The sequence below is a fragment of the Coregonus lavaretus genome (assembly GCF_964263955.1).
Source record: "Coregonus lavaretus genome assembly, chromosome: 3".
Lineage (NCBI taxonomy): Eukaryota > Metazoa > Chordata > Actinopteri > Salmoniformes > Salmonidae > Coregonus > Coregonus lavaretus.
The window spans coordinates 68,560,872-68,588,415 of NC_139990.1; the positions used below are offsets into that span (position 1 = coordinate 68,560,872).

The following is a 27,544-nucleotide window of genomic DNA, read 5'->3' on the forward strand; positions in this document are numbered from 1 at the left end:
CCTAATATTGTTCACGAGTTAGTAGTTCAGCAACATTTTGGTAAAGATGTGAATGCATCAACACCTAAAGGCCCCAACACCAACTAACCAATGAGCCTAATCATGGGTTGCACGTTTCTGTACAATATTGTTTTGAACATTTGTTTTGGACTGATGACTGACTGAGCATTCTACTCAATGACCGCTGATTAAGATTTAATCAAAAGTGCGTTACTGTGGCTTGGAAAGAAAATTATCATTTTGATGTCGCCAGATTGACTTTAGATGGAGTATAACGTTAGCTAGCTAGCTAAATTTAAAGGGGAGCCCACCGGATTTTAGCTAGCTAACGTTAGCATCGCTAGCTACTTTTGACAAACTTTGCTAACTAACGACAACATTGCCATCTTTCTAAAGTAAATTTGACGACATGATCAATGGCAAAGCAGTTTCCTACCAAATATCTACCTACTTTAGCAATGTCATCGTATTTCCAGGACACTAGTGCAACTTAGACGAAACAGCCTTTAGCCTCCGTCCAGAATGATTGGATTTATCACGACGTTTGGCACCACTATGGTGCCGCCAGCAGAGGGAGGCCTAACAATGGAATGACGCGACCGAGTGACGGAGACGCAACCTCATTGTTGAGTTTCTCTATGAAATATGACACTATCTATTCAATTATCACGATCATCATAGTTAAGTCTTTCATGATGAGCTACTACAATATAACTTACAACAGCTAAAGGGGCTTGAGTACTATGAGCATTACTGTTGTCTGATTTTAAACTTAAGACATTGCTACGCACTAGAGCATTCACGACTAAAACAGGCAACATGAGGGATGCCCATCTTTCAGTGGACACATTCAGTCCAGCCAGTTTTAGAAAAACCTGTATGTTCTCGGTGTGTGCAAGCAACGGAGGCAGGCAAGATAAAGAGATTGGGAGGATGGCTAGCTTAAGGGTCTGCACTGACTCACTGGGCTTAAATAATGTGGCTCTAGTCTGCACCTACCACTGAAAAGGCCCTGGCTTTGTCTAATACACCCCTGGCCGGAATCACACTTATCTGCACACTGGCAATCACTGGCATTACCATTCATTCACATTCATGCCCAATACTTGTCCCACAATGATGATGTCACACAGGATAAGTGGGAAGTTGAATACCTGGAAGTTGTTCAGTGGTGAACGAGGGGGAGGTATAATTTCCTTGGCTAACAATCAGTTAAGACGCTCCATGATTTTTCACCCAAAGAAATGTGTCCACGTCTCCATTATTAATCAAAGATGCCATTTAGAACAGCAATAACGAGAGAGGATCAACATTAAACATCTAATAAATGTCTAATAAACTTCCCCCCCATCCAGCTCTTGGCATCACAACTTCCAGGTACTTGACACTAGATGCCTAAATGGTAATGGTTCCATAGGGGGTGAGCGAAAGCAAGAAAACAATGCAATCTGCTAGACTTAAAGATAGAAGTTGGCGATTTTGCCACCCTTTGATAGTTAGCATCTTCAATGTAGAATGGATAGAAGGGTAAAATGCTACTTATTACTCATAAGGAAAAAAGCTTATTCATATTCCACATTCCAAACCTTTATGCACCAAAACATAGTAATGCTTTCTGTCTATGGTGACAACATTACCTCTACAATTCCTTGTTTTTTGAGAATGGTGGACATGGCGTAAAATGCACACATGGTTAGAAAGCGATTGAGAGAGGTAGATTTGAAGTCGTAGTTTAGAGACAGACAGGACAAGTCCAGATCATTTTGGTTATGAGGAAACTAAAGAGTGAGCAGGCAGGCGCGTGAGTGAGTGACGTCCATGATCAGGTGATCTCAGTTTGGAGAGTTGAGGGAGGGAGGTTAGAGGAAGGTTGCTACATGGTTCTTCTGGCCCTGTATTGCTCAGGGTTTTCCTAAATAAATGGGGGTAGGTAGGAGGGTGATGGCCAGGTTTCAGCAGAGGGAAACACACACGCGTGTCTGGAATCCCCCTGGCTTGTATGAGTCCATATGTGCCCATAGCTGGCTGGCTGAGAGCAGCGTGTGTTTAAGATCAGTGGGGTTCGGTGGAAGCCTTTGGTTCAGATCTTCAGATTCTCCAGCCATCCCATTCCTGTGCACACCGCCGACACCCAGACTTGAAGTGTGAAAACGATGAGAGGTTGTCAGGTGAGTGATCAGTTCTGGTGCTCCCCCATGTCTGTTCCCACTCCACCTACCTAACTCACCACATCTAGGGGCCCCTCTACCCAAGGGAGGGTCTGGCTGGGGCTAAGCTCCCATCGACATTCTCAGTTTTAGGTTCCCTTCCCGACCCAACCCTTATGTGTTCCTCACCCAACGTGTCCCACAGAGGGCAAGACGAGGGGCGAAGGGGCTACTTCCGGAGGAAGCGCTGGGCCAGGATGGCGGCGTCCAGAGGGCTGACGGGCGTGGCATCGTGGCCCAGGCGCCGCACGGGCGGGATGGCGCCAAACTGGCGCTTGGCGAGGAAGCTGGCCTTGGCCTCGTGAATAGTGTTCTTCTCCTCGGCCAGTAGCAGCTGCTGACGCATGTAGTTCTCAAACTCGTACTGCGACGACTCCTCCGTCACCTTCACCTGGGATACAGAGACAGATGATGTTAGTTACACACTGGGGTCGTGTTCATCAGGGCAGTGGTTTTCAAACCACTTCTCAGTGACCCCCAGACATTTTACAATTTTGTTATATTTACACATTTGTTATTGATTAGTTTAAAATCAGGTGTACTAGATCTGGTATTGCTAAAATACATGGAAGGATGGGGGTCCCTGAGGAGAGGTTTGGAAACACCTGCATTAGGGCACAAAATGAGCAAAAGGTAGTCCCTTCCCAGTTTGTTAGTTTTCTTCTGTTTGGTGCCTACTGAACACAGCCCTGCTGTTACACATAGGGATACTGTTGCACAAGTTAGAGAGTCTGGTTAATGATCTCTTCAGCATCCTTGTCAAAACAGAGCTGATTAACCTACAGTGAGGGAAAATAGTATTTGATCCACTGCTGACTTTGTACGTTTGCCCACTGACAAAGACATGATCAGTCTATAATTTAATGGTAGGTTTATTTGAACAGTGAGAGACAGAATAACAACAAAAAAATCCAGAAAAATGCATGTCAAAAATGTTATTAATTGATTTGCATTTTAATGAGGGAAATAAGTATTTGACCCCCTCTCAATCAGAAAGATTTCTGGCTCCCAGGTGTCTTTTATACAGGTAACAAGCTGAGATTAGGAGCACACTCTTAAAGGGAGTTCTCCTAATCTCAGCTTGTTACCTGTATAAAAGACACCTGTCCACAGAAGCAATCAATCAATCAGATTCCAAACTCTCCACCATGGCCAAGACCAAAGAGCTCTCCGAGGATGTCAGGGACAAGATTGTAGACCTACACAAGGCTGGAATGGGCTACAAGACCATCGTCAAGCAGCTTGGTGAGAAGGTGACAACAGTTGGTGTGATTATTCGCAAATGGAAGAAACACAAAAGAACTGTCAATCTCCCTCGGCCTGGGACTCCATGCAAGATCTCACCTCGTGGAGTTGCAATGATCATGAGAATGGTGAGGAATCAGCCCAGAACTACACGGGAGGATCTTGTCAATGATCTCAAGGCAGCTGGGACCATAGTCACCAAGAAAACCATTGGTAACACACTACGCCGTGAAGGACTGAAATCCTGCAACGCCCGCAAGGTCCCCCTGCTCAAGAAAGCACATATGCAGGCCCGTCTGAAGTTTGCCAATGAACATCTGAATGATTCAGAGGAGAAGTGGGTGAAAGTGTTGTGGTCAGATGAGACAAAAATTGAGCTCTTTGCCATAAACTCAACTCGCTGTGTTTGGAGGAGGAGGAGGAATGCTGCCTATGACCCCAAGAACACCATCCCCACCGTCAAACATGGAGGTGAAAACATTATGCTTTGGGGGTGTTTTTCTGCTAAGGGGACAGGACAACTTCACCGCATCAAAGGGAAGATGGACGGGGCTATGTACCGTCAAATCTTGGGTGAGAACCTCCTTCCCTCAGCTAGGGCATTGAAAATGGGTCGTGGATGGGTATTCCAGCATGACAATGACCCAAAACACACAGCCAAGGCAACAAAGGAGTGGCTCAAGAAGAAGCACATTAAGGTCCTGGAGTGGCCTAGCCAGTCTCCAGACCTTTAATCCCATAGAACATCTGTGGAGCGAGCTGAAGGTTTGAGTTGCCAAACGTCAGCCTCGAAACCTTAATGACTTGGAGAATATCTGCAAAGAGGAGTGGGACAAAATCCCTCCTGAGATGTGTGCAAACCTGGTGGCCAACTACAAGAAACGTCTGACCTCTGATTGCCAACAAGGGTTTTGCCACCAAGTACTAAGTCATGTTTTGCAGAGGGGTCAAATACTTATTTCCCTCATTAAAATGCAAATCAATTTATAACATTTTTGACATGCATTTTTCTGGATTTTTGTTGTTGTTATTCTGTCTCTCACTGTTCAAATACACCTACCATTAAACTTATAGACTGATCATGTCTTTGTCAGTGGACAAACGTACAAAATCAGCAGGGGATCAAATACTTTTTTCCCCTCACTGTATGTCAATCTACAGCTTTATGACTGAGAATGTTTCTTGTCAAGCCATACTTGTACACACTTTTGTATTTCTTACAACACCTTTACATTTATAAAGAACATTGGATTCAACTGCAATGTAATGAAAGTGCTAGCCTCATGGTGGCGCAGTGAGAGCAAGGCACCAGTCAGTAAGGGAGGAGCATTTGGCTCTGTTCCCCGGCAGGCTTTGGGTGAGCTGAAGTTCTGTCTGATGATTAGCCATGTGCTAACGCTAAAGGCTGAAGGAGGATCAAGGGGTTGTTGACCACAGGGATCTCACCTCCTGGAGATGCTCTGGGTGGCTGACCTGGTCATCGATGTCCGGTACAACCTGAAGAGGACCGGTCAAAGATGATACTGACTGCCTGCAAAGCACACACACAGGATACAGTTTATCGACACAGCAAGGGCTGACTGATGATTCTATTGTGCAGCGTTTAAATTAAACATCTTGATGGCATTAAAGATGATATTCTCACACCTGATGAGACATATTGTATTGTCGTTATGCACTTTTCCAACCACAAAACCACTACTGTCAATATTTCCAGTTCTCTCCCTGTCCACCAGGGGGCATGACTCACCATGAGGCGATAATGCCGCTGAGAGACTCCAGGACCTCTGCTGCGGTCAGCCTCTGCTGGGGGTCCAGCACCAGCAACTTCCGTATAAGACACACGGTGTTTTCCGACACACGCCCGTCCCTGAGGGGAGAGAGGGAGGAAAGGGAAGAAGGGTTATATTTATGGCCTTCAGCACCAGAAGGAGAAACTGTTGAATAATAAAATTGGAGGAACCAATAAGAGCATGGTGCCCTGTAGATCAGCTGGTATAGCATAGCGTTTGCAATGACAGGATAGTGGGTTCGATTCCAAGGACCACCTGTTCGTAAAATGTATGCATGCATGACTAAGTCACTTTGAATAAAAGCATCTGCTAAATGGCATATATTACTATTAGTTATAATAGTGTGTGGCTCAGAACTTAATTGATATTGGCAGACTTGCACAAAGTCCTTGAGTAGCCCAACTGTCATGATATGCATAATTGTAGCGTCTTCCAATTTACACCAACGCAGTATAAAAATGGCCTTGAAAAATGCCTATTTGCCGTTGTATGGGATGGAAGGTGTTGTGTGGGATGGAAGGTGTTGTATGACATGTAGCATGCACTCTGTATGGGGTGCATGGTGTAATAATGCTTGTGGTTTTGTATGGGATGTGTGGGACTGTGTGGCGTGTTGTATGTTGACCTACTCTGGGATGGAGTACTCTGCAGCCTTGATCTTGCGGAATAGCTCCTGAGGTATGCTGTCGTAGAAGGGGAACTGGCCATAGAGCATGGTGAACAGCACCACGCCAAGGGCCCACATGTCACTGGGCTTACCGTGGTACGGCCGACCTTCAAAAGGAGACATTAAATAGATTCATTTCAATGTTTCACTAGCTAGGTTTCTATCCAATTTGCGACAGATTTTCATGCGAATCGTAAAAAGATCTGCATAAAAAACAATGCGCATTTTCCCCACAAGTGATGTTTCCATCAAATGTACTTGTTACAGATAAGTCTCTGCGTGATGACGTAGTGCACATAAAAATACTTTGTTGTTAAATTCCCATGTACTGATAGAAAGATACTGGCACGTGCTCTCTAGCCAACAGTCCTATCTGCACGCTGTTGGCTAGAGAGCACGTATAGCCTACATTAGATTATTATTATGGTCAAACGGCAGCCAAGCGTCAACTTTCATGTCACTAGAATAAGACCCTCGATATATATTGGAAAGGAGCATCAAGCTCATCACCATGCACTTCCACCATCTTGTGAAGCTCATCATTTATTTCATCTGTAGCCTAATAAACTGCATGCTTTCTCGACAAGTCGTAGTGGGAGGACCACACATGACATCGCGTGACTCCAAGTTTACTTCGATATGATGTTATTATATCAATTTGAGCAGAAAAATCATTTCCACCGGCATTTCTTGCGTAATTAATTTTACAGACAAAAAAAAAAGATCAGCTCCAGCGTATTTTTTGTTTTGTCAACATTTGGAAAGTTTACCAAAATTTTTTTTTCCATAATGACATTTATTATCCAACATGTTTGGATGGAAACCTGGTTAACATTTTGCGACTGAGAAATGACTCTTCTTTAAAAACATGTTTTGCATATAGGCTTACATATCATGTAACAGCATTTATCATGCATGTCCATGCACCAGTACAATGACACTCAAATATTAATTCAACTACAAATGAAATTGTTTGTCGTTAATCCTCAACCCACTGCTCTTCGCCTCTAGAACCATACAGAATATCTAATTATCAACCACAGAATGAAAGAATAACCAATTGGACACAAACAGAAGACCATGTGACTCTACACTATCCAACTGCAGATCTAGACTCATCTTTCCAAGAAATGTCCAACCACAATTACATTTGGCAATACCATACCTCCATTATGCTTAAACCTAAAAAGGCATGATGAGTCAGAAGCCAGTGATTGTAATGGTGGAGCAATGAGCATGGTGTTCTGCTTTAGGACCAGAGGCAAGTGTTGTTATAAAGCGGTGGCAGCAGTTGCTTCCCTCCCTTCACCCATGGTGCAATTATGGTAATGCCTTTGACACACACACACACACACACAGGGGGGAGGGGTTGGGAGTAGTTTCCCTCTCGGTGAGTCATCGGAGTGACTCACTGGAGCTTCATTTCATTGTTCTGTTTTCAACTTGTCATGTTCCGCTCATATATGCCTGGGTTCTATCTGTGTTTTAATGGAGAGAGGGGAAGAGGCAAGCAAACACCAGCCCAACCTGCTCTTTTCACATATTTCCTGCCAATCGTGTCTAGACTGAAGAGCTTTGAAAAGTAATTCTCATGGTTAGAACCTCAGTGTATGCATGAAGTGCAGGCACAAACTGCTGAGTGATGGAATAGTGTACCGTCTCTTGCAGCAAGCAATTCAAATAATAGCAAAGTGTAGCGCAGTAACGTGTTTGCAGTAAAACCAAACAAAATCAACACCACATACCCTAACACATAGCTTAGCACGAGAGAACATCATGCAACTCTAAGATGATCAAGTCAATAAATGAAAAAAATGCCTTGAGATATTTTCAGCCTTAACCAATGTTCCAAGTTTGCAAAATAGGCTATCTGTGTTGCCTAATAACCGGAAAACAAACATTAAGCAAGCCTCCTGACTGACTCGCAGGTCGACCCAGATTAACTAGGCTGACCCTTCCTTTCAACAGAACAGTAAACGATAACAGGAGCTTAGTCAAACCACCACCAATACATTTCACAAATAACATGTGAATTACCCTTGGAAATCAATAGGCCTACATGATTTGAATCCACTTGTTACATAAAGTAAGCATGGAGATATGCAAGTTTCAATTTAACTGTTATGTGATTGTGTTTGGCATCAGTCAGTAGCATTTGTGACAGACTGATAGAGAACTTCCCTCTCCTTTCCCCGCTCATTCCATCTGTGTGTGTGTGTGTGTGTGTGTGTGTGTGTGTGTGTGTGTGTGTGTGTGTGTGTGTGTGTGTGTCATCTCACCACTCAGAACGTCAGGGCTGATGTAGGCTGGACTTCCTCGCTGGTCCTTCAGCAGGTCGTCCTCACTCACCAGGTGCTTGCCCAGGCAGAAGTTGGTGATGGAGATCCGGTGAATCCTAGGGTACACAGAGAGACACCAACACACCAGGGTCATATTCAGTAGACACAAAACGGAAGGTAGGCCTGTGAGACACACAATGCTTCATGAAACAACTAAATAGATGCAGGCTGACGTTAAAGTGTTTTTTCAGGGAGGTGTAATTCACTCACTGCTTAATTTTACAATCACAGTTAACTGAACATAGCATTATTGACTCCTTAGCATCATCTTAAAAGAAACCAGAGGAAGTTTCAAAGAAACACAAGACTATACGATCATCACGACCACCAGTTGAAGGGCCAACTCCAAACCAGAAGGACAGTGATATCTAGGAGACAGGGTAAACTCCAGACAGTGTGGTGCTCAAGCACCGTTGCTAGGTACCATATTGGTTTCTGTGGAAACATCATAGGCCTATCAGATGTTTGCCTGAGTCATCGTAGATAAAACAGTGTGTGTGGGGGGAGGGGAGCCATGCAGGGTTTAATGGTAGACTTTCATACAGTATCCCCCTGTCCTTTCCAGAACATGTAGAGAGAAAGAGGAAATAAAAAAGCTGCACTGACAAATATGTGAGTCAACCTGTGGTTTGGGATAATTGTCTTGATGACTAATCCTGCATGGCATTGGGTTGGCGAATGTGTATGCAAAGCACATAAGGAAAAGTGCACACACAAGCTTAAGTCCACCCACACGCACACGCACAAGCACACACACACGCATGCACGACACATGCACAGGCTACACAATCACAACTGCAATTTAGCGCCCGAGTCCACTCAAGATCACGTTCTCACCCACATCCCCTTTCTCAAAGGACTGAGGTCAATGCAGCTTCCCCTATTCTCTCTCACTTTCACACTGTATGTAGTTCACATTCTGCTCACACAGACAGAAGGCCACATTCAGGCTAAGGTTAATTCCTGTGAAAACACATGCTCGCTAAATATGCCACATTGTAAAAACATTTTTGAAGATGAAATAATTATGTCTAGATAGTCTACCATTGGAGTAAGCTGTTCAAAATGATTTGTGAACATGAGTAGTCTATAATACAGTTGCCTTTTGAACTTCACAATGACAGGAGGCTGCGCTTGAAGGGCTCTCTAGATAAAAAGCTGCTTTATGAAGGGGGCCTTTCTTTTGCTGGCACTCATCACACAACTGCGGTTGCTATTCTTACTCAGTATCCTCTCCATGAATGAGATGGCGTGTTCGCCTCGTGAGAGGGACCCTTAGGACTGGGTCGACCAAAAGAACCACACCGTCTCCGCTTTCTGGTCATGTGACCCCAGGAGACAGGAAACCAGAAACCTCAACATCCCTTGTGACTCCCCCCGTCCTGCCCAAAATAACCCGACTGATGGGAAAGGGGTTGAACATGGCATCCTCTGGCTCTGCATGAAGTTCAACAAATTGCACTCAAAAATAAACTAAGACTACCAATAGTTCAGCAGGAGTCCCTCAATTGAAGCTACATTTAATTGAGATTTTATCTTCAGAAAAACAACATTAGAACAGTGTGGTGAGGTTAAGGACTTCTCAAACATTTTGGGATTTACCTGTGCGTGACTGGTGTCCCATCCAACACAATTTACAGTATTAAAAAAGGCCAACTTGGCTTTCCAATACATAAAAAATAATAATACAAAGATTCACTATGAAATGCTACTAAAAGCTGCTCCTATTTTTACTTATTTGTCAACCCGGTACTGCCAGCCAAACCTTTTTTTAAGTTTGATTTGCAAATGTTTATTTTCTGCATAAGCAAACTCCTGACAGCACACTGAGCTTTGCAAGACGGGGAGAAGTTGGTGAGGGGAGGAAGGTAAGATTGTCAAAGGTGTAAACTAATCTTCAGCACAGTCAGTGGGAATAAATGCATCAGAGGTTGATGTCGCACCTCACCATCTAAAAGACTGTGCCTAGACGGACGAGAGGGATGACCTGACAAGTGTCTAGTTTGCGATCAACCCAACATCTTACAACCCTGAAGTACACCCTCAACATTTAACATTTTAGTCATTTAGCAGATGCTCTTATCCAGAGCGACTTACAGTTAGTGAGTGCATACATTATTTTATTAATTATTCATTGTAAATAAGAATTTGTTCTTAACTGACTTGCCTAGTTAAATAAAAAAAATCTAAGTAAACTTCGATTCACGCGATGATAGGCTATGTTGTGTGGTCCTCCCACTAGGACTCGGGAAAGCATGCCGTTTATTAGGCAACAGATGAAATAAGTTAGTGAGTGGGGTCACAGTCAGGGATCAGCCATTATTGTTGGCGACTCTGGAGCAATTAGGGTTAAGTACCTTGCTCAAGGGCAGAACGACATTTTTCACAAAGTCAGCTCGGGGATTCAAACTAGCAATCTTTTGGTTACTGGCCCAACGCTAATTAGCTTGATGCTCCTTTCCAATAAATATAGAGGGTCTTATTCTGGTGACATGGTGATCGATGCTTGGCTGCCATTTGACAAATCAAAATAATCTCGCTCTTATCCATGATAATGTCTTCATGTAGGCTACCCTACCCACACTGTATGTGCGAGCTGTTGGCTAGAGCGCACGTGCCAAGACCAGAGTGGATACATTTGCTATATAACGCAACAGTTTTTGTGATAAAACCATCAGTAGAGTTCAAAATGTTATGGAAAACCAGTTAAGTTATAATTTTTTATTAAAAGTTATTTTTATTTGCACTAAGTCATCACGCACAGCCTTTTATCTGCAATAATTCCATTGGAAAAACATCTCCGGTGGGAAAATGTGCACAATGTTCTATGCAGATTATTTTATATTTGCATGAAAATCTGTCATCAATTGGTTTGAAACAGACGTCGCATCAGGCCATGTGATGAGTGATATGAAAAGCACTACAAAATAAATCTGGGAGGCCTTCCTCCCTACATCTCTCCAACCATCCCCCACACTATATGCATGCACACCTAGCGAGGACACATGAAACACAAAATGAGAGCAAAGGCGAAAGACAAAAAAGGAAGACGAGGGAATGGAAGAAGGGAATCATGAGAAAGAAAAAAACAGAAAAAGGAGTAACGAGCAAAGACAGTTTGTGAGTAAAAAAAGAAAGCCTTATGACAGACAGAGCAGAGGGAGAGAAAGTAAATAGAGGGCTGAGTGTAAGACATGTGTGTCCGTGGTGAGTCAGCCCTGAGCTATGGAGGGCCTTTGGCAGGCCTCTCCTTTTGTCTCCAGCTGGGACAGAGTGTTCTGCTCGTCTGCTCTGTTCCGTGAAGCAGCCCCAACGGCCAAAACAAAACACTTTGTTTCATCACCACTACGGCTGCCGCATGGCGCTCACTAGGGCTGCACAATTAATTGAATTTTAATTTAAATTGCGAAATTGACATCCACAATATCTATATCGCAAGAGGCTGCTATATTTTGAAATGCCACTTAGCCATCTGTAACGCACACTTTTTTAAACTTTTGATTTATTACTTGTAGTTCAGAGTTCTCTCAGTGTCTCCTCTTTTGGCCACTACCCAAACACCAAGCCCCACCCCTCAAGCAGGCACTTCCTCATGCTAGATTCACTATAGATGGGTTAGCGGACAACGTCACGAAAACGATGTGTGCTCCCATGGTGCAGAAGTCAGCGTGTTGTTGAGATTCTGGATGGCCAGATTGCTAGGAAGAATGACAAGAAACTTCCATGTGGGGAATTGAAAGTGGCTTGTTTCATCTTGTTATCGATACCATGTGTTGTTTTGACTGATTTTAGGTCAATGCTAATATGGCAAAAATTTGCTAGCTAGCTAACCAACAACTGTAAATGATGTATTTGAGAGACAAGTGCTCAGTGTGCAAATGTATGTTTTCAATAAACAGAGATTAAATATAGCTTACATGTTGTCATCACTAAGGCAACCCAGTCTATTTTCCCCCCATAGTTGCGCACGCCTCGGTTTTGTTGCTAAACAACCAACCAATCTATGCATGCATTGACCAAACAGCATGCTCTCAACAGATGTCCAAACAAGACAGCTTTTCACTTTGCTTCTTAATATAAATCCACATTTTCTACATTATACTACTCATTTGTGTAACTTGCTCTCTGCAAAACGCTAGCTTGTTGGTCTTAGCAAGCTGCTAAATCTCACTAAACCACAGATCTTGCTAGCAGACTTTTGCTCTAATACAGGCTGGTACCAGCGGTGGAGTATATCAGCATTGTTTATGCAATAGCTTGTTCTTAAATCAGAGAGGAAAATAAATAATATTCTCAAATCTGTCTGAATGTACCTATTTAAATCTAATTAGGGTCCCATGGGAAACACTGACTAACACTTTGGTTCCTACTGTCACATCCAACCCCTCCCTTACTTTTTCCATTTGTTGTCATTAGAAAAAACTGCATTCCAAGTGCCCACTGTATTCCAACCATAAAATTTGAATGGCCATTCCATTTCTAGGATGCCATCAGTTTACCCAAGTGTTTTGATCGATATTCACTAGTAAAATCACAATTCTGTTTTTTGCAGCCCTAGCGCTCACCATTACGGGCACCGGCCGTCTCCGTTCCCAGTGTGTGCATAGCAGTGTTTCCCAATCCTGGTCCTGAGGATCCAAAGGGGTGCACACTTTTGTTTTTGCTTAATTCAACTAAAACCAGCTTATCAACAAGTCTTTAGTTGACCAGGATCGGGAAACACTGCTGCACAGTATGTTAGTGTGTAGTGGAGAGGGGGTGGGGAGAAGGAATTGAGGTAGTAAACACTTCCTGGCAGTGGCTAAAATGCTTTATGTGCATAGACTCACATTTAGGTGGTGTATGGCCACTTGTATGTGTGAGTGGGATTATGTAAATCCATGATTATACGCACACTTATATGATGTATATATCATATTAATATTTAGATATGAATGTGTATGCATGAATGAAACTCATTCAGACACATGAATATGCCACTTTCCCATTGTTTAATAGCATACACATGCAGCATACACATGCAGAAATACTATATGAGCAAGGGGAGGAATAGCAAAAGCCTGCACTGTTGATCTATTACAAAACAGTCACTAGCATACTCCTACATTTCATGGGCTCAAGACAAACTGTGAATTTAGATCAATTCACTGTAAAAAAAAAAATATATAACCTGTGTGTCTTTAAAAATGAAGAAATCCATCAGGGTTTTTGAGAGGCTCTGGGTGCACAATAGAGCTGGCAATTGCCAGGGACCTCACGATATGATATTACCACGATACTTAGGTGCCGATACAATATGTATTGCGATTCTTACAATTCTATATGTATTGCGATTCAATACTGTGATTTTATTGCGATTCGATGTTCCAAACATATTGCTCACCATATATATGCTACAGAGGGACAAGAGAGGATGAGAAAACAAGTTTTGATCAGCCATGGAAATAAGTGCTGAAAACAAATTGGCTCCCTATTTAAAAATATGGAAAACTAGCTATGAAGGAAAAATACTGGAGTTTTGGGTGCAGGTACAGCCAACTAGCGCAAAAACAATATTGCGATATTGTCAAAACGATATATCGTCAAAAACAATATCCTGATATGCAACTATCGATTTGTTCCCAGATCACTAGTGCACAACCCCCCTCCGCCCTCACTAACACGCACTCCGTTCACACACACCGCACATGTGCCCCAATTCTTGAAGCTGGGTGTATGACGCAGTTTCCTGCTTTTTTTGCAGAAATGCCTTTTTGGAAATGTGAACTTTCATGTGCCTTAATAACAACCTCGTATGTAATCTGTAAATATATATAAAATGTGAAATCACGAAGCTGTTTAGCCATGGAGAAAATACAGAACACTGCCTAGCCATGATTGGTTGAGATAATGAGGGGGTTGGGACATTCACGAGAAAGAGTCTCAATTATGTCACTCAAGGCTTCCCTGTCAAATGGCACGTCCTGATCTCTGCTACCACAGATATTTGTAAACTTATTTGGATGGACTCATTTTCATCATGGACAACATGCAAAGTGTAGCTACAGCTTTCAATAACAGCGTTGTCCTGAATACAGCTGCTGGTATCGACACAGCTATGTCTTCTGTGGCAATAGCAGTCTGTTTGAAGCATAGCGAGAAGGATTCTTTTGAAAGTGTTTGTCTGCCGTGAATCATAATCCATACACAGGTAAAAGCTTACAGTTAAAATGGTGAGATAGCTACATGTGCATACGTTATTGGCTCAACTGTATCAAAAGGTCATTTTTATTGTTAGACAGTTGCATACAGGTAACGTTATAGCCAGCTAGCTAGCTGAGCTGGCCAGTTGCATTCTGAAGTTAATGTTGATTGCTGATGTGCAAAGCCATGACGATAATGTTTGTCATCAACCGAAAATAGCCACTGTGGTTAAGTGACAGGGACACATAAAATGATGGCTAAATAGCTAGCTATCTACACTGAGGTAGTTTTTTGCATGTTCAACTAGCAAGATGAATACTAGCCTCTTTTAGAATCCGAGAGTGAAATAGTTACACTCTCATCTCTAACATGTAGGCTCAGCGTTCCCGAACAGACCCATTACAAGTCAGAATGTTGAACAAACGTCATTTCAACATACTTTACCGGTTGTCCGCCAATTTCGTCCCCATGTCGGAGGTAATCTGATTCAAAATATCCACAGGGAAGTGTTATCAACCCGACCTTTTGTACGCTGGTCTGTATATCGGTTTGTATTTCCAGTTGTTATTTTCAACACGGATGCAATTTGCACGTGACAAACACTTGCACAATATGGCAGAGTATAACCAAACCACAGACCGACTGATTGTGAGGAAACGTGCGTCAGATGACTACGTTAGGTTACATTCGGCTCTTGTTTACATAGTGTATCAAGTGTAATGCGTCAAGAAATTGAAATTACAAGCGACAGAAACTACTGGCACCGCAAAAAGTCGGGTAAACACTTTCCTGTGGATACCCTATCTCCACCTCCTACCGACAGCATGTACAACCGGTAAAGTGTAAATATCATTTTATTCAACATTCTGACTTGTAGAGACAACCCGGCAAACATATTTTTATAAGATAAGGACTTTTGCAATGAAAAGGCCATGGACATTACATGCCCTGTTCCAAAGGGCAAGACAAAAATATGTTCTCAGGCTAGATTCCTTTGTTCATTTCATAACCTGAACCAAAGTCACTCAAATGATCTCATAATATAGGCCTAGGTCTAGATAGTGTTTACCTTTATGTGTTATGTTTTTTCTAATTGTAGGCTACTACCTTTCAAGATTAAAATACTTGATTAACTTATTTTGTCTTTCAAGCACTACCTTACTGCTTTAGCACATGGCCACAGTCACGTGTTCACATGTGAATTATTTAAGAGATGGTTGGGTCTAAGGCTTAAGAGGGTGTGAATAATGCTAAACGGGCGTAAACAATGAGCAACACGTAGCTGTTCAATGTGAAAGGTTCTTTATTATACAACAATAGGCAATTTGATACTGTTAATGGTTTGCCTAATGGGGGAACTTGGTGAGATAATGTTCAGAGAATCCATTTTGGCAATTTGGTGAAAGTATTCCTTTTCTAAATATACGTTTCCTAAGGATTAATGTAGAGCAAGCGTGAAATCATATCAAAATGTTTGAATGCCCTTTTTTCCCAAATGGGATTATAAATGTATTAACTTTTAAACCAGCATTACTTCCCCATGTTTTCTCCAACTGCAGTTTATGATGTACCATTTTGAAGCTCTGAGTCTAATTTTATCCAACGTAAAAAACACCATTTAAAATTTGGGAACATAAGACCGAAAAGAGATGGGGGGTGTTTGGAAAGGGGGCTTTACGGATGAGGAGCTGGCTGCATTCTGTAGGGCCTATATGCACTGTGACCTGCACAGCACTGTGACCTGATGTGCACCCGAGTCAGAGTTCAAACCATGTGCGGTTCCAACCCCCTCACTCCCAGAGAGAACAAAGCAAGAGGGCACGTTCCTCGCTCTCTTTATTTTTCCTCGCTAGGTTCCCATCACTGCCTTCCAAACCCGAACGCAGGGAATTATTCACTGACTCGTACGAGACAGAGAGAGATGTGGAGAACGAGGGAGAGCGAAAGAAAGAGGGAGGGGGTGAAGGGGGACTGGGTTGGGATATCAGTCTCTGCCTTGAGGTTGCAAGGACTTGACCCTGCTCAGGTTGAAGGCCAGTTGCACACCGGATACACGCTAGATGGGGCCTCTCGCATGGCTGAACCAAATATGAAAGCGTGAATCTGAGCCCTTACCGTTTGTTCAGCACCATGTTTCCAAGCTTCAGGTCTCGGTGCACTATGTTTTTCTGCAGGGGGAAAGAGGTAGAGATGGATCAGATGTGTCACCGTCAGACTGTTGATGAATGAAGCACTGGAACAAAAGCAACTCAAGTCAATGCTGTTTCTGCTCTATAGGAGCGGTTTATCTTGGACGATGACTCATCGGAGGGGCTACATAACAAAAATGTAACATTCAGATTTTTCTGAACTCGCCAGACAAATGTTTTAGAACACCTACTCATTCAAGGGTTTTTCTTTATTTTCTACATTGTAGAATAATAGTGAAGACATCAAAACTATGAAATAACACATATGGAATCATGTAGCAACCAAAAAAAAGTGTTGAACAAATCAGAATATATTTAAAATTTGAGATTCTTCAAATAGCCACCCCTTTGCCTTGATGACAGCTTGAGTGAAGGAAAAGCAGCCAACATGTGCTCAGCATATGTGGGAACTCCTTCAAGACTGTTGAAATAGCACTCCAGGTGAAGCTGGTTGAGAGAATGCCAAGAGTGTGCAAAGCTGTCATCAAAGCAAAGGGTGGCTATTTGAAGAATCTCACATTTTGATTTGTTAAACACTTTTTTGGTTACTACATGATTCAGTGTGTTATTTCATAGTTTTTTTTATTCTACAATGTAGAAAATAGTAAACAAAGAAAAACCCTTGAATGAGTAGGTGTTCTAAAACTTTTGACCGGTAGTGTAAATTGGAGACGGTAAAGAAAATACACTTACATAATACATTTTTCATTCAAAAACAAATTGTCAAAGCTATGCGTCATCTCGGCTATAGATAACTATATAGTCAAGTCAGTGACCAATTACTTGATCATGAAGGTCAGCCTGTCAAGGCAGTTGGCACTGACCAGATAATCTGATCTACAAATCACTAACTTCCAAACAACTGGCCATCAACAGATAATGAAAAGTCTGGTAAATCTGCAAAGCACATAGCAGACTGAACCTTAGTCAAGAAGCAGATGGCTTTAGACTGTTTCGTACACGTCCAACAGCTACATTGTAGTCGGACTGAGTTGAATCACTGATCTACAAATCACCTCGCATTCCAAATAATCAGGCACACGCATTATGTGATCAAGATTAGCACCTCATCTTCCTCAAACTGATCCCCTCAAATGTGCTGTACGCGTTTTGTTGGTCGGTCTCACCTTGTGCAGGGCCTCCACCACGCGCACCACGTCATAGAAGACGACGATGGCCTCGCGCTCGCTCAGCCGCTTCTCCTTGATGACGTAGTGCTGCAGGTTGATGAGGTCCGCAGTCTTGTCGCTGAAGTCGTGCGCACAGAGGCAGTCCAGCACCAGGCAGATCCGCTTCTTCATCCGGCGCACCTTGCCATTGTTGGCCTCCGGGTCCTCAACGATCTCGTATGCCCGGTCCTAAAGTGGACAGGGAGGGAGAGCGGGCTGGTTAGGGTGATGAGAGAGGAGACCGTATTCTTTATCTGTGCGTGTTACGATCTGTTGATATGGGTAGTGTTCAGTAAACACAAAACAAAAGGCTTGTCCAATAAAACGTTGGTTTTCCATTGCAAAACATTTTGCTACGGTGTGCCCTAAAAAATACAACTCTGGGGCATCTCTTTAGAAGCATGTAATAAAAAAATATACATTCTGACAAAAGTCATGACAATTGAACAGCTTCCAAATCATACGTGCCAAATGGCATCACATGGACCACCTCTTCCATAGCAGAGTGAAGTTGCAGTCTGGCTTCAACCAGCTATGAGAGAGAGATGACAGGGCTCAGTGATCTGTGCACAATCATCCCATCTCCAATGTGAATAGGACACATTCACCTCTCTACTGAGCCGGGGGGGGGGGGGGGGGGGGGTGAGATGAATAACAATGGTCATTCTCTTCTATTCACCTCAGAGCGAGCCATCGTCCCCAACTGCTCCCCATTGGTATTGGTTTGTCCAGGTTTAGAGATGGCTGGGCCTCTAAAGGCTTTCTGAGAAAAATCGTTATTAACTGGTCCTCTTGGTGACGGAACTATAATAAACCGATCAATACCACTGTAGCCTTGAATGAATCACGCCGCAGCCGCACGGCTCAATGTAGCTATTCTAGGAAGAGCGCGTTGAGGATCAGGAATAGGGTTGTGAAAGAGAGAGAGGCGGCAGATGGAACAATAACAAAGTTCTAAAGAAATGGGAAGGGCGGTAGGGCTGAGACACTACGTGAGTGGTCGGCTGGGAAAGTGATGGCTTGAAAAAAAAGGTGCTTCAATATCTCTACGGAAGTATCTCTAAGCTCAACTGGACTGGGATTGTGCAGTGTGGTTACTCGCAATGTGCTAACTTGTGAGAGCTCCTTGTGGTTGGTAGGTAGGGGGTTTGATTATAACTTTGGGAGGCTGGCAGAAAACTATGCAAGTCTCATCAGAATGAATAATATACAATCACAGTAATTCAGTACAGGTCTGTGAAGTTCTCATCATTGAAAGACATTGCAATGGGCAGCAGCGCCTAGCGATGTACCTGAAAGTTTGTGACACTCCAAGTAAACTCTTGCTATTTACCTGGAACAGGCCATGGTGGTGCACCACTCCGTCCTGGTTATGTAGCAGAGAAAGGAGGGAGTACTCGGTGTGCAGCAGCATCTTCCCCTGCCTCTCCTCCTGGGTCTCCCCGGCCGCGTCTGCCCGCTCCTCCAGCGTCAGAATCTACAACAGAAAGCAGCAGCAGGGTCGTGTTCATTAGGCACCAAAAGGAAGAAAACTGACTGAAACAGTGAGGGCCCACCTAGATTTGTCCAATAAGAAAGACTTGTTTTTGTTTCCCATTGCAAAACATCTTGCTACTGTGTCGCCTAATGAATTCGACCCCGAGGTCACGAGCCCAGACGCTCTGGGACTGGGGAGAAATCCCTAAACAATGAACCACATGCAGTCGTCTCCCCACAACAATGCCTAAAGATGTACCATAACAGCTGACCCCAGACAGGTGATCTAGGGCTCGGGAAAGCACTTATGAAGAGGGGGTTGCGAGCCAGAGGGGACACAATACAGGCCTGCATGTTTGGCACATGTCCCTAAATGCTACGGTCAACACACTCAGGAGACACTGAAGGAGGGGGTGAGGAGGGGTCATACCATAGACTTAGCACTGGAGCCAAAGCAGGGTGGGGAGACACCTTTTCACTCTTCCTAAAACACCTCGTGTGTAAAACAGATTATTGGATTGCCCCAATAAACAAATTGCCTCTACAGTTTGCCTTCCGCCTAAGCAAGCTGCTGCTCTCAAATAGGGCCGTAAAGGAATAACTGAACACCAACAAAGATGTCTGTTTAGGAAGGTCAAAGGTTCAAATGGCTATTGGGACACTGTAACTAACTAGCTATTGTTTGAAGATACTAATTAATCTCCATCGAACAATGAAAATAAATAATTCAAAAGAAACAGATATTGAGTGTGAGTCTGTGCGTTCACTCACCTTTAGCTGGTAGAAGTCATCCGTCCCATCCTTCCTGGCCAGACACTGCACTATGCTTGGCACGGGCGAGTTCCCCAAACGAGGCCCTGTAAAGAAGAAGTGGCAACAGCTGCATGACCAAAAGGTAAGGAGTGTGTGTGCCCTAATGTAAACCATTAGGAGGCATGCACATTTCAACACCCCTAACATAACGTTTTGTTACACGTCATCTAGCAGACAGCAGAAGTATTGTGCTAAGGTTTCACAATAAAGTTAACAGCATACATTTCCTGAAAAGACTGCAGAAACAACAACTCTGCAGAATAGATTCTGAGCCGTCTACCCCATGTCAAAAATTCCTCACATTCTTGTCTCAGGCAAACTGAATCCCCCCACCTTTTCCTTCTTTCCTGCGCACACACAGTTGTAAGAGGCCAACCTTTCCCCCTGAGTAAACCCCATCTCTTACCCAGGACGAAGGGACCTGCCCTCTTGGCGTTGCTTCCAGCTATTCCAGGACACAGGAGTTTGCTGGCCCTGCCTGAGGTCTCTCCGGCCCCCCTCTCCAAAGAGCGCCGCTTAGACATGCTGGAGCTCTGCAGGAAGAACACAGCGAAAAAAAGCTAATCAGATAACATCAGATCAAGATAGGCACGTTAAATGGTGTAAGACAGAAATGTGACCACAAGAAGCAAATCTCTCAAACTAGCTGATACGGTCTTGATGTTCTTCCAGGCCACTAGCAAAATATCCATCTTGAGCTGCATAATTAAACCGCTAAGATTCTGACCAAAATTCTATCAATGTGTCATACAGTAGAAAATACATTAGTTCTCAATTATCAATGAAACTGCATGACTATACCTGGGTCTCTCCAGAAGTTCTTTAATGACTCTATTGACTAATGCAGCAGACTGTCTGTCTTGTGGTATGAGAGAGGAGAGGGTTTAACCCCTCCCAAACACTTTACTAAACCCCTCCCACAAGTTTACCAACACAGTGTGAATAGCTAGCCATTATAGGTTCATTCAGATGATGTCTCTGGTGAGAGCGATGACACCTCAGCTTTAATCCCCACAATGTGGCATGCAAACGAAACATCCATGTACTCCCACTGAATGACAAATGCCTTGATGCAGAATGCAGTAGGATTACTGCAACATCAGCTCCTGCAAGGGTGGAATTCTGGTGAAAATGCTAAAGATGGCAAAAAATGTAATAGGGCTAGGCTGAATGCTTTTTTTGTGCATACATGCTTTTTCATGCTGGTTTCATTTGATCCTTTACAATTACTTTCTGAAAATCCTGCTGCAGCTCTTAGGACCTCTATATCAGGCGGTGTGAAAGGAAAGCCCGGAAAATCGTTGAAGACTCCAGCCACCCAAGCCATAGACTGTTCTCTCTGCTTCCATACAGCAAGCTGTACCGGTGCATCAAGTCTGACACCAACAGGCTCCTGAACAGCTTCTACACCCAAGCCATAAGACTGCTAAATAGCTAACAGAATGGCTACACGGACTGACTGAGTTGACCCTTGTATTTTATTTTTGCACTGTTTATGCACACTCACAGGACTCTACACACTCACTGACACTCCAACACATACATTTATACTGACTCTACACACATGCACTCACATACAATCATCATTTATGCTGCTGCTAGTCTGTTAATCCTATATCTGTATGCCTAATCACCTTACTCCTATACATATCTAACTATCACTCCAGTATCCCTGCACATTGTAAATATGGTATTGGAACTGACCCTGTATATAGCTTCTTACTTTCTTGTATTCTTCTTATTTCGATCTTATGTTATTTTTAGTGCTACATTGATATTGATTACTGGATTGTTGGGTTTGGAGCTTGGAAGAAAGGCATTTCACAGTACTTGTGCACATTACATTAAAACTTGAAACTTAATCTGCACTGGTTCGTGGTTCTCTCAATCTGTGGCCTAGGCTATGTGGTGAGTTTCAACCATTGACAGTAAAAGGGCACGACTTCCTCTCAGAAGACAGTTTCCCATAAAAGGTTAGGTTCATGGCTTTTTTCATGACAGAAAAATAAATAACAACGCTACCATTTCTGATAAGGAACTGAAGGCACATGCCAGGGGAACCTGTTTGTGACACATTGTGACATCTATGTAGAGTAACCTGCCTACCTTTATAAGACCTATGGTATTCTATCTTTGAGCGGTATTTGCTTTGCTTGCTGCCTGCTGATAATGAGTTCCTAAGTGATGAAATGCGCTCTGGTTCCCGTAACAGGGAAGTAATGCCCAGAACCAACTGGAGGGGAGTGAATCACTCGGTTCAGTTGCCCCCAGGGTTACCATGGACTAGGATTTGTCAGAAATACTAAAATGTCAGAGGGATCACACCAATAAGAGCGTGAACTGAAACATGTCCCAGAGTGTAAAAAGGGGGCATCGTTTCAGAGTGAAAACAATGAGAATTTCTGCTGTGAAAATGCAGCACAAAGATGGTAGGTCAATGTGCCTAAAGACAGCATTGTGGTGACCGGAGATCTTTAGTGGACACATGCCAGTACAATTTCAACCCTACTAGAGACGTTCCAGGGTGAGATGAATCGGGCTGATAAAGTGGAAGCATAGAGGGCAATAACATTGCATTTGAATTACCTGCATGAGAGTAGACATTGGAAACTGACACACACCCAAAAAACTCAAAGTATGCATTACAGGCAACACTAGTCAAAATGCTCACACATTAGTCAACACAGCGAACATTTGAATTAACCCCACGAAAAATTAGACATCTTTCCACTTTGAAACTGTTCCGCCATGGGCCACACGGCTTGGCTCTGGTGAGGACAGGACAGTTTGCAGCAGTCACAGTGGGCCTACACAAATTCTCACTTCTATGAGAATTTTTTCAGATCCCAGACAGCAGACAGTGTCATAATCATGTCTCTCGCCATCTCAAGCAGTCATCAATCACCCAGGGAGGCATATGAACAGTGCTTTTCATATGACTCCCAGTCACATGTGCAACTGTAGGAGAGCAGTATATTATATCAATCAATTACTATACTATTTATTTACACAAGTCATCTAAACTAAATACATGTTAGACATTGCAAATTGCAAAGATGGAATAGTACACAGGGTATGCTGCTAAAATGACTGTCCAACAAGGTAACTATTACAAACAGCACCTGCCGGCTCTCATTCAGATGTGCATTTCTACAAGAGCACTGTACTGCCCTAAAACCATCTGACAAAACAATTACCTTTCTGTAATGTATGCACCTTAGGCTTGCCTGAAATGGGCTGCTCACAACTTGACTTCAGATTCGTTTGACGTTTGATGAATGTAAGCCAACCAAGGAAAGCACAATGATTGGCAACAATAACTTCAGTGCAATGGCATGCTAAGATGCAGTCTTATCTGCTGCTGACTGTACTGAGAGAGTAGGAACATAGCCCACTGAATCATATCAGACAAAAGGCACCAGAGAGAGAATCTCCCACACCATCCACGAGAACATGCACTCTTTAAATAGCTAGAGAGAGCGCACACACACACAAACGGCCACCATAGGTGACTGGAGATCCACCCACGGCCTATTATAGCGGCATGAATCATGCATTGCACACCGTGTTCTGTTGCAAAATAAAATAATTTGCTAAAAGCATTGCTAAAGGAGCCAACCCGAAAAAAAAAAAAATAGAAACAACTATAATTTTTACACATTCATACCTGGAACCTATGCTATAACCTGATAATTAATTGAAAAAGAATAGTCCAAGCTATCACAATGTTGTCAGAGGATTTGATTCACACAAATCACGTGTGATCGAAGTTGAACAAAGGATTTCTTGACTTGAGCTTGCACCTGTCAATCACCCTAACTATATTGGACATCATGGTAAAGATACCTAGCTAGCTCGTAATGGGCTTATCTGTTTGATGTACATCGGTGAAACCTTAACAGCCTTCAGCGCTCCTGACCTACCATCTTGCAGCTGGCTGCCTATTGTTACATTTTGAACGCCCTTGGCCATACAAGGTCACAAAAAAATAAACTAGAGACATAGGAATGACGACAGAATGTTGCAAGGGGGTGTCCGTTGCAACATTGGATCAGGCTATCATTTGATAAATTAGCACGCATCGCAGCTATGCAATCCCTCAAGTACACGACCCCTTTTGACTCTTACAACCGACACGAACAATCACCATTTGTCCTCAAGCCATTGAGCCACCCTGATCTTATGTCATGACATGAGTAAAGTCTAACTAGGTACCATTTATAGTACCGACTGACCGACAACCCACGAGCGTTCACAAACAAGCCCCACGCCCGAACGCAATGTTGTAGCAAAATAAGTTTGTAAACGAACAGGAATTAGTAAAACACAGCGCATATACGGTGTATGGGAAAAGTGGGTACGTTAATTACAAAACAATGTACGATAATCGGCGTCAGCGAAGCTATGCTAGGTAGCCTAACTAAGGTTAGCTAAATGTGCTAAGTCCATTCGGCACGAGCAACCCAAAGCTAGCGCGAACTACAACACCGTTCACACATCGGAACGACCCAATGACAAATGTGCATGGTATTTGTGGCAATTAATTTGTGCCGTTTCCAATTTACCCATTGTCTGCTACACAATACACATTGCGCAGAACGGGGAGGCCATTTAAACAAAGTACATGCTAGCTAGCTACTACTAACGTTACTACCGCTCGAGCAAGCTCGTTCGCCACCTCGCTCACTCAGGTCTTTTTTCTTTATCAACAACTTACCTCGAGCTGAAAACGCCGAGGAAAGTCTACGTTGTATTGCTACAGAATGGGCATTTCTTTAAAAGTATTGTTCCGTGCATACGCAGTTGGTTCCCCCAACCAAAGGACACCGTATATGGAGGGTTGATATCGCGCTATGTTTGTTTTAGCCACTATTACCGAAATGACCACTCAGGAAAAGCTGCCATTCGTCAGCTTTCTGATCGCATCTTTCCATAGCAGCGCCACCTGACAACGGAAATGACGCAAATTGCATGACTGACAGACTTGCTCAGCCAATAAAAAAAAAAACATAATTTGGTTCAGTAATTTTGTCTCACAGATGCAGTTGATTGATTGAGCGTTTGATGAAATGTGTTCGACAGGAGTACTAGCGATGACATAACGTTGAGCAGAGGTTCAGTGTCAAACTATGTGTCAAATTCAATTCAATATAGTTTCAAAATGCATACATGGTTTTACAACACTGTTATACAAAAATTAATAAGTAAATTGTGAGCTTGGAGGCAAATATTGTATCCATTCATAACTAATCAATGGCAGCAAAAAGTCCAGCATTACACTCAATTCTCCATTCACATGCTGTGATAGCTTTGTGCCTTAGTGAAATTCTATATCCTTAATTGCAAACAATTCCTCCATTCACGAGAAAGGATCTAGCAAGAGAGAGGAATGTCCCTTGAGAATGAAATAGGCTACAATAACTTTATATTCCTATCATTATCCTCATCTCTACTCAGATGGATAAGAGGATTTTGGTTTGACTCCCAAACATATCTACACCTTCATTATAATGCATGACTATCGTACATATCGTACATATTGTACGAGATAACTTGAGTATTATACAGTTATACAGACATTTACAGTACATGTATTTGATTGATTAGCAATCTTTTAAGCAATAATGAAAGGTGCAGAACCACTCTGAAAAAAGAATAGTCTTTTTCCTCCCTGACCTGTTATGCTGACTAACATTTCCTTTGGTCCAAAAAATGAATCCTTCTACAAGCAGACCCTCCCATGCTGATCCAAATGTAGCATCCCTCTTATGGAACAATAATCTCTCCCCCACTTACTAGTTTCGATCCAGTGGGTAGGTAATAGGGGGGATGTAAAGGGCACAAAGTGATTTGGGCTGCACTAGTCTTCCTGTGTTGACTCAGCACAGTGGATGCCCCTGGCCACATTAAACACTTGTCAGCCTGTGTGGTTAACAGTGTCCAGCCCACAGCTTTTGATGAGGAAACTATGAATCATACCTTAAGAGAGCTTAGAGGTAGAGAGGGACATACACTATATTTCTAAAGTGTTCTATTTAATTATGTGGGAAGCAACCCGGCCTTGTAAGAGTCTTCCATTTGCACATGGCCCATTCTCTCTTTACATGCTTCAATTAAAACATGAAAAATAGTGGATGATTGGTGTAGGAATATAAAGCATATTTTTGTTGGTTTTTTTGTTTTTTAACCCTTGTTTAAGAAAATAAGCTAACTGATAACACATTCTCATTTACGGGAACAACCTGGAGATGAGTAGCAGAGAGGAGGGGGTGTGCTCCAGTGACTGTTTGTTTCCCAAAGAAACCATGCCCTTGTGTAAGGCTCTGGTCTGACATCTCTCCCTCTCCCCAGCAGACTGTTAAGAAGGCCTCACCTGAATCCCCCACCCACAGGTCCATTCAGCACAGTCATGTCTCAGCATGTTTTGACTGCTTGGTTTGCACTGATCTTGTGTCTGTGTGTGTGTGTGAGTGAAAGAGAGAATGTCTGGGCGTGTGGTTGACTGGGGGAGAGGGTTCTTCAGAGACATGCCCAGACTATCAGTTTCTCTTTGACTTGATTTGAGGAGGCACTCAAATAGCCCAAACACATGCAGGTACAGCATTGTGCTGTTTACATTGCAATCTTAATTGTAGGCCGGCCTATGCAGACAAGCAGGGAATTTGGGAAGGGTGAGATTTACTTGGACATAGTGTTTGTGTCGGATATTAGGTTTGTATGTTATGATGGCTAATCCCATGTTCCATATAATGCTGTGATGTTGTTTTTATAGAGATGAGTTGACTATATTATTTTGTGAAAGATTTGTTTCTGGGTGCCGATATTATGAGTTGACTGACTTTAGATGGGCAATGTGGGTGTCTTTATGGAAAGGTAAACGAGTGCTAAAGTCACAACCCAGGGAGTGGGAGTAGACTCGTCACCCCTGTAATGTCAATACAACTTTTTCATTATTGCTCAATTGAAAAACTCAGTAAACACAAAATGTCTCAGCAGTGTGTGGGCAAGGGGGTGATAGTGTCGGCGAGAATAAACCAGATTACAAGAAATGAGGAGCAATATTCTCCCCTCTCTCTCGCCTTGAAAATGATTTTGCCTCAGGCAAAGTGTTTGTACACTGAATGTAACGAAAACTCTTGAAAAAAAATACTCTTTCTGCACTCTCATACTGCTGTCAAGCAGTCTAGACATGACTATATACAAAGTTATAAAGCAACAGCTCCCTCTAGTGACAGGACTCCTCTACAACAACAACAAAAAGGAGACGTAACAAAACAGCTCTAGATTAGCACTCTATTGCATCATCAAGGGCACTTAAAATGGCCAATCTGCTATTGAAACAATAACAAAGCAGGGACCCCGTCTGTTCTGGTAAAAAGTTGAGGAATGGGCCAGGAGAAATGTAACCCCTCTCAAATTCATAGACAGAGCTACGGGTGCAAGGACTGACCATCCATGTCAAA

The 27,544-nt window shown here is 43.0% G+C and overlaps 1 protein-coding gene across 3 annotated transcripts; it reads right to left on the minus strand.

The window, feature by feature from the left end:
• Nucleotides 1-1,574: 1,574 nt before the first annotated feature.
• Nucleotides 1,575-25,013, minus strand: LOC311119722 (serine/threonine-protein kinase 40). Of its 3 annotated transcripts, none has more exons than XM_084157777.1 (11): nucleotides 24,799-25,013; nucleotides 20,488-20,614; nucleotides 20,040-20,125; nucleotides 19,126-19,269; nucleotides 17,751-17,981; nucleotides 16,550-16,602; nucleotides 8,192-8,307; nucleotides 5,875-6,019; nucleotides 5,203-5,322; nucleotides 4,899-4,983; nucleotides 1,575-2,598 (listed from the first exon to the last, which is right to left on the minus strand). In XM_084157777.1, the coding sequence occupies exons 2-11, from the start codon at nucleotides 20,603-20,605 to the stop codon at nucleotides 2,377-2,379; spliced, it is 1,320 nt and encodes a 439-aa protein (XP_084013903.1). In that variant the 5' UTR covers nucleotides 20,606-20,614; nucleotides 24,799-25,013; the 3' UTR covers nucleotides 1,575-2,376. The 3 variants fall into 3 exon arrangements, with proteins under 3 accessions (XP_084013903.1, XP_084013905.1, XP_084013904.1); XM_084157779.1 differs by lacking the exon at nucleotides 24,799-25,013 and adding an exon at nucleotides 23,749-23,806 and having other exon boundaries at nucleotides 2,289-2,598; XM_084157778.1 differs by lacking the exon at nucleotides 24,799-25,013 and adding an exon at nucleotides 23,279-23,350 and having other exon boundaries at nucleotides 2,289-2,598.
• Nucleotides 25,014-27,544: the final 2,531 nt, after the last annotated feature.

Bases quoted from the DNA above. Each gene is read 5' to 3' on its own strand.
- LOC311119722 (XM_084157777.1), bottom strand. From the start codon at position 20,605: ATGTCTAAGCGGCGCTCTTTGGAGAGGGGGGCCGGAGAGACCTCAGGC. The intron at 16,603-17,750 runs GTGAGACCGACC...TTCCCCCTGCAG, and splicing joins TGGTGGAGGCCCTGCACAAG to AAAAACATAGTGCACCGAGA. The intron at 6,020-8,191 runs GTGAGATGACAC...CTCCTTTTGAAG, and splicing joins CAGCCCTGACGTTCTGAGTG to GTCGGCCGTACCACGGTAAG.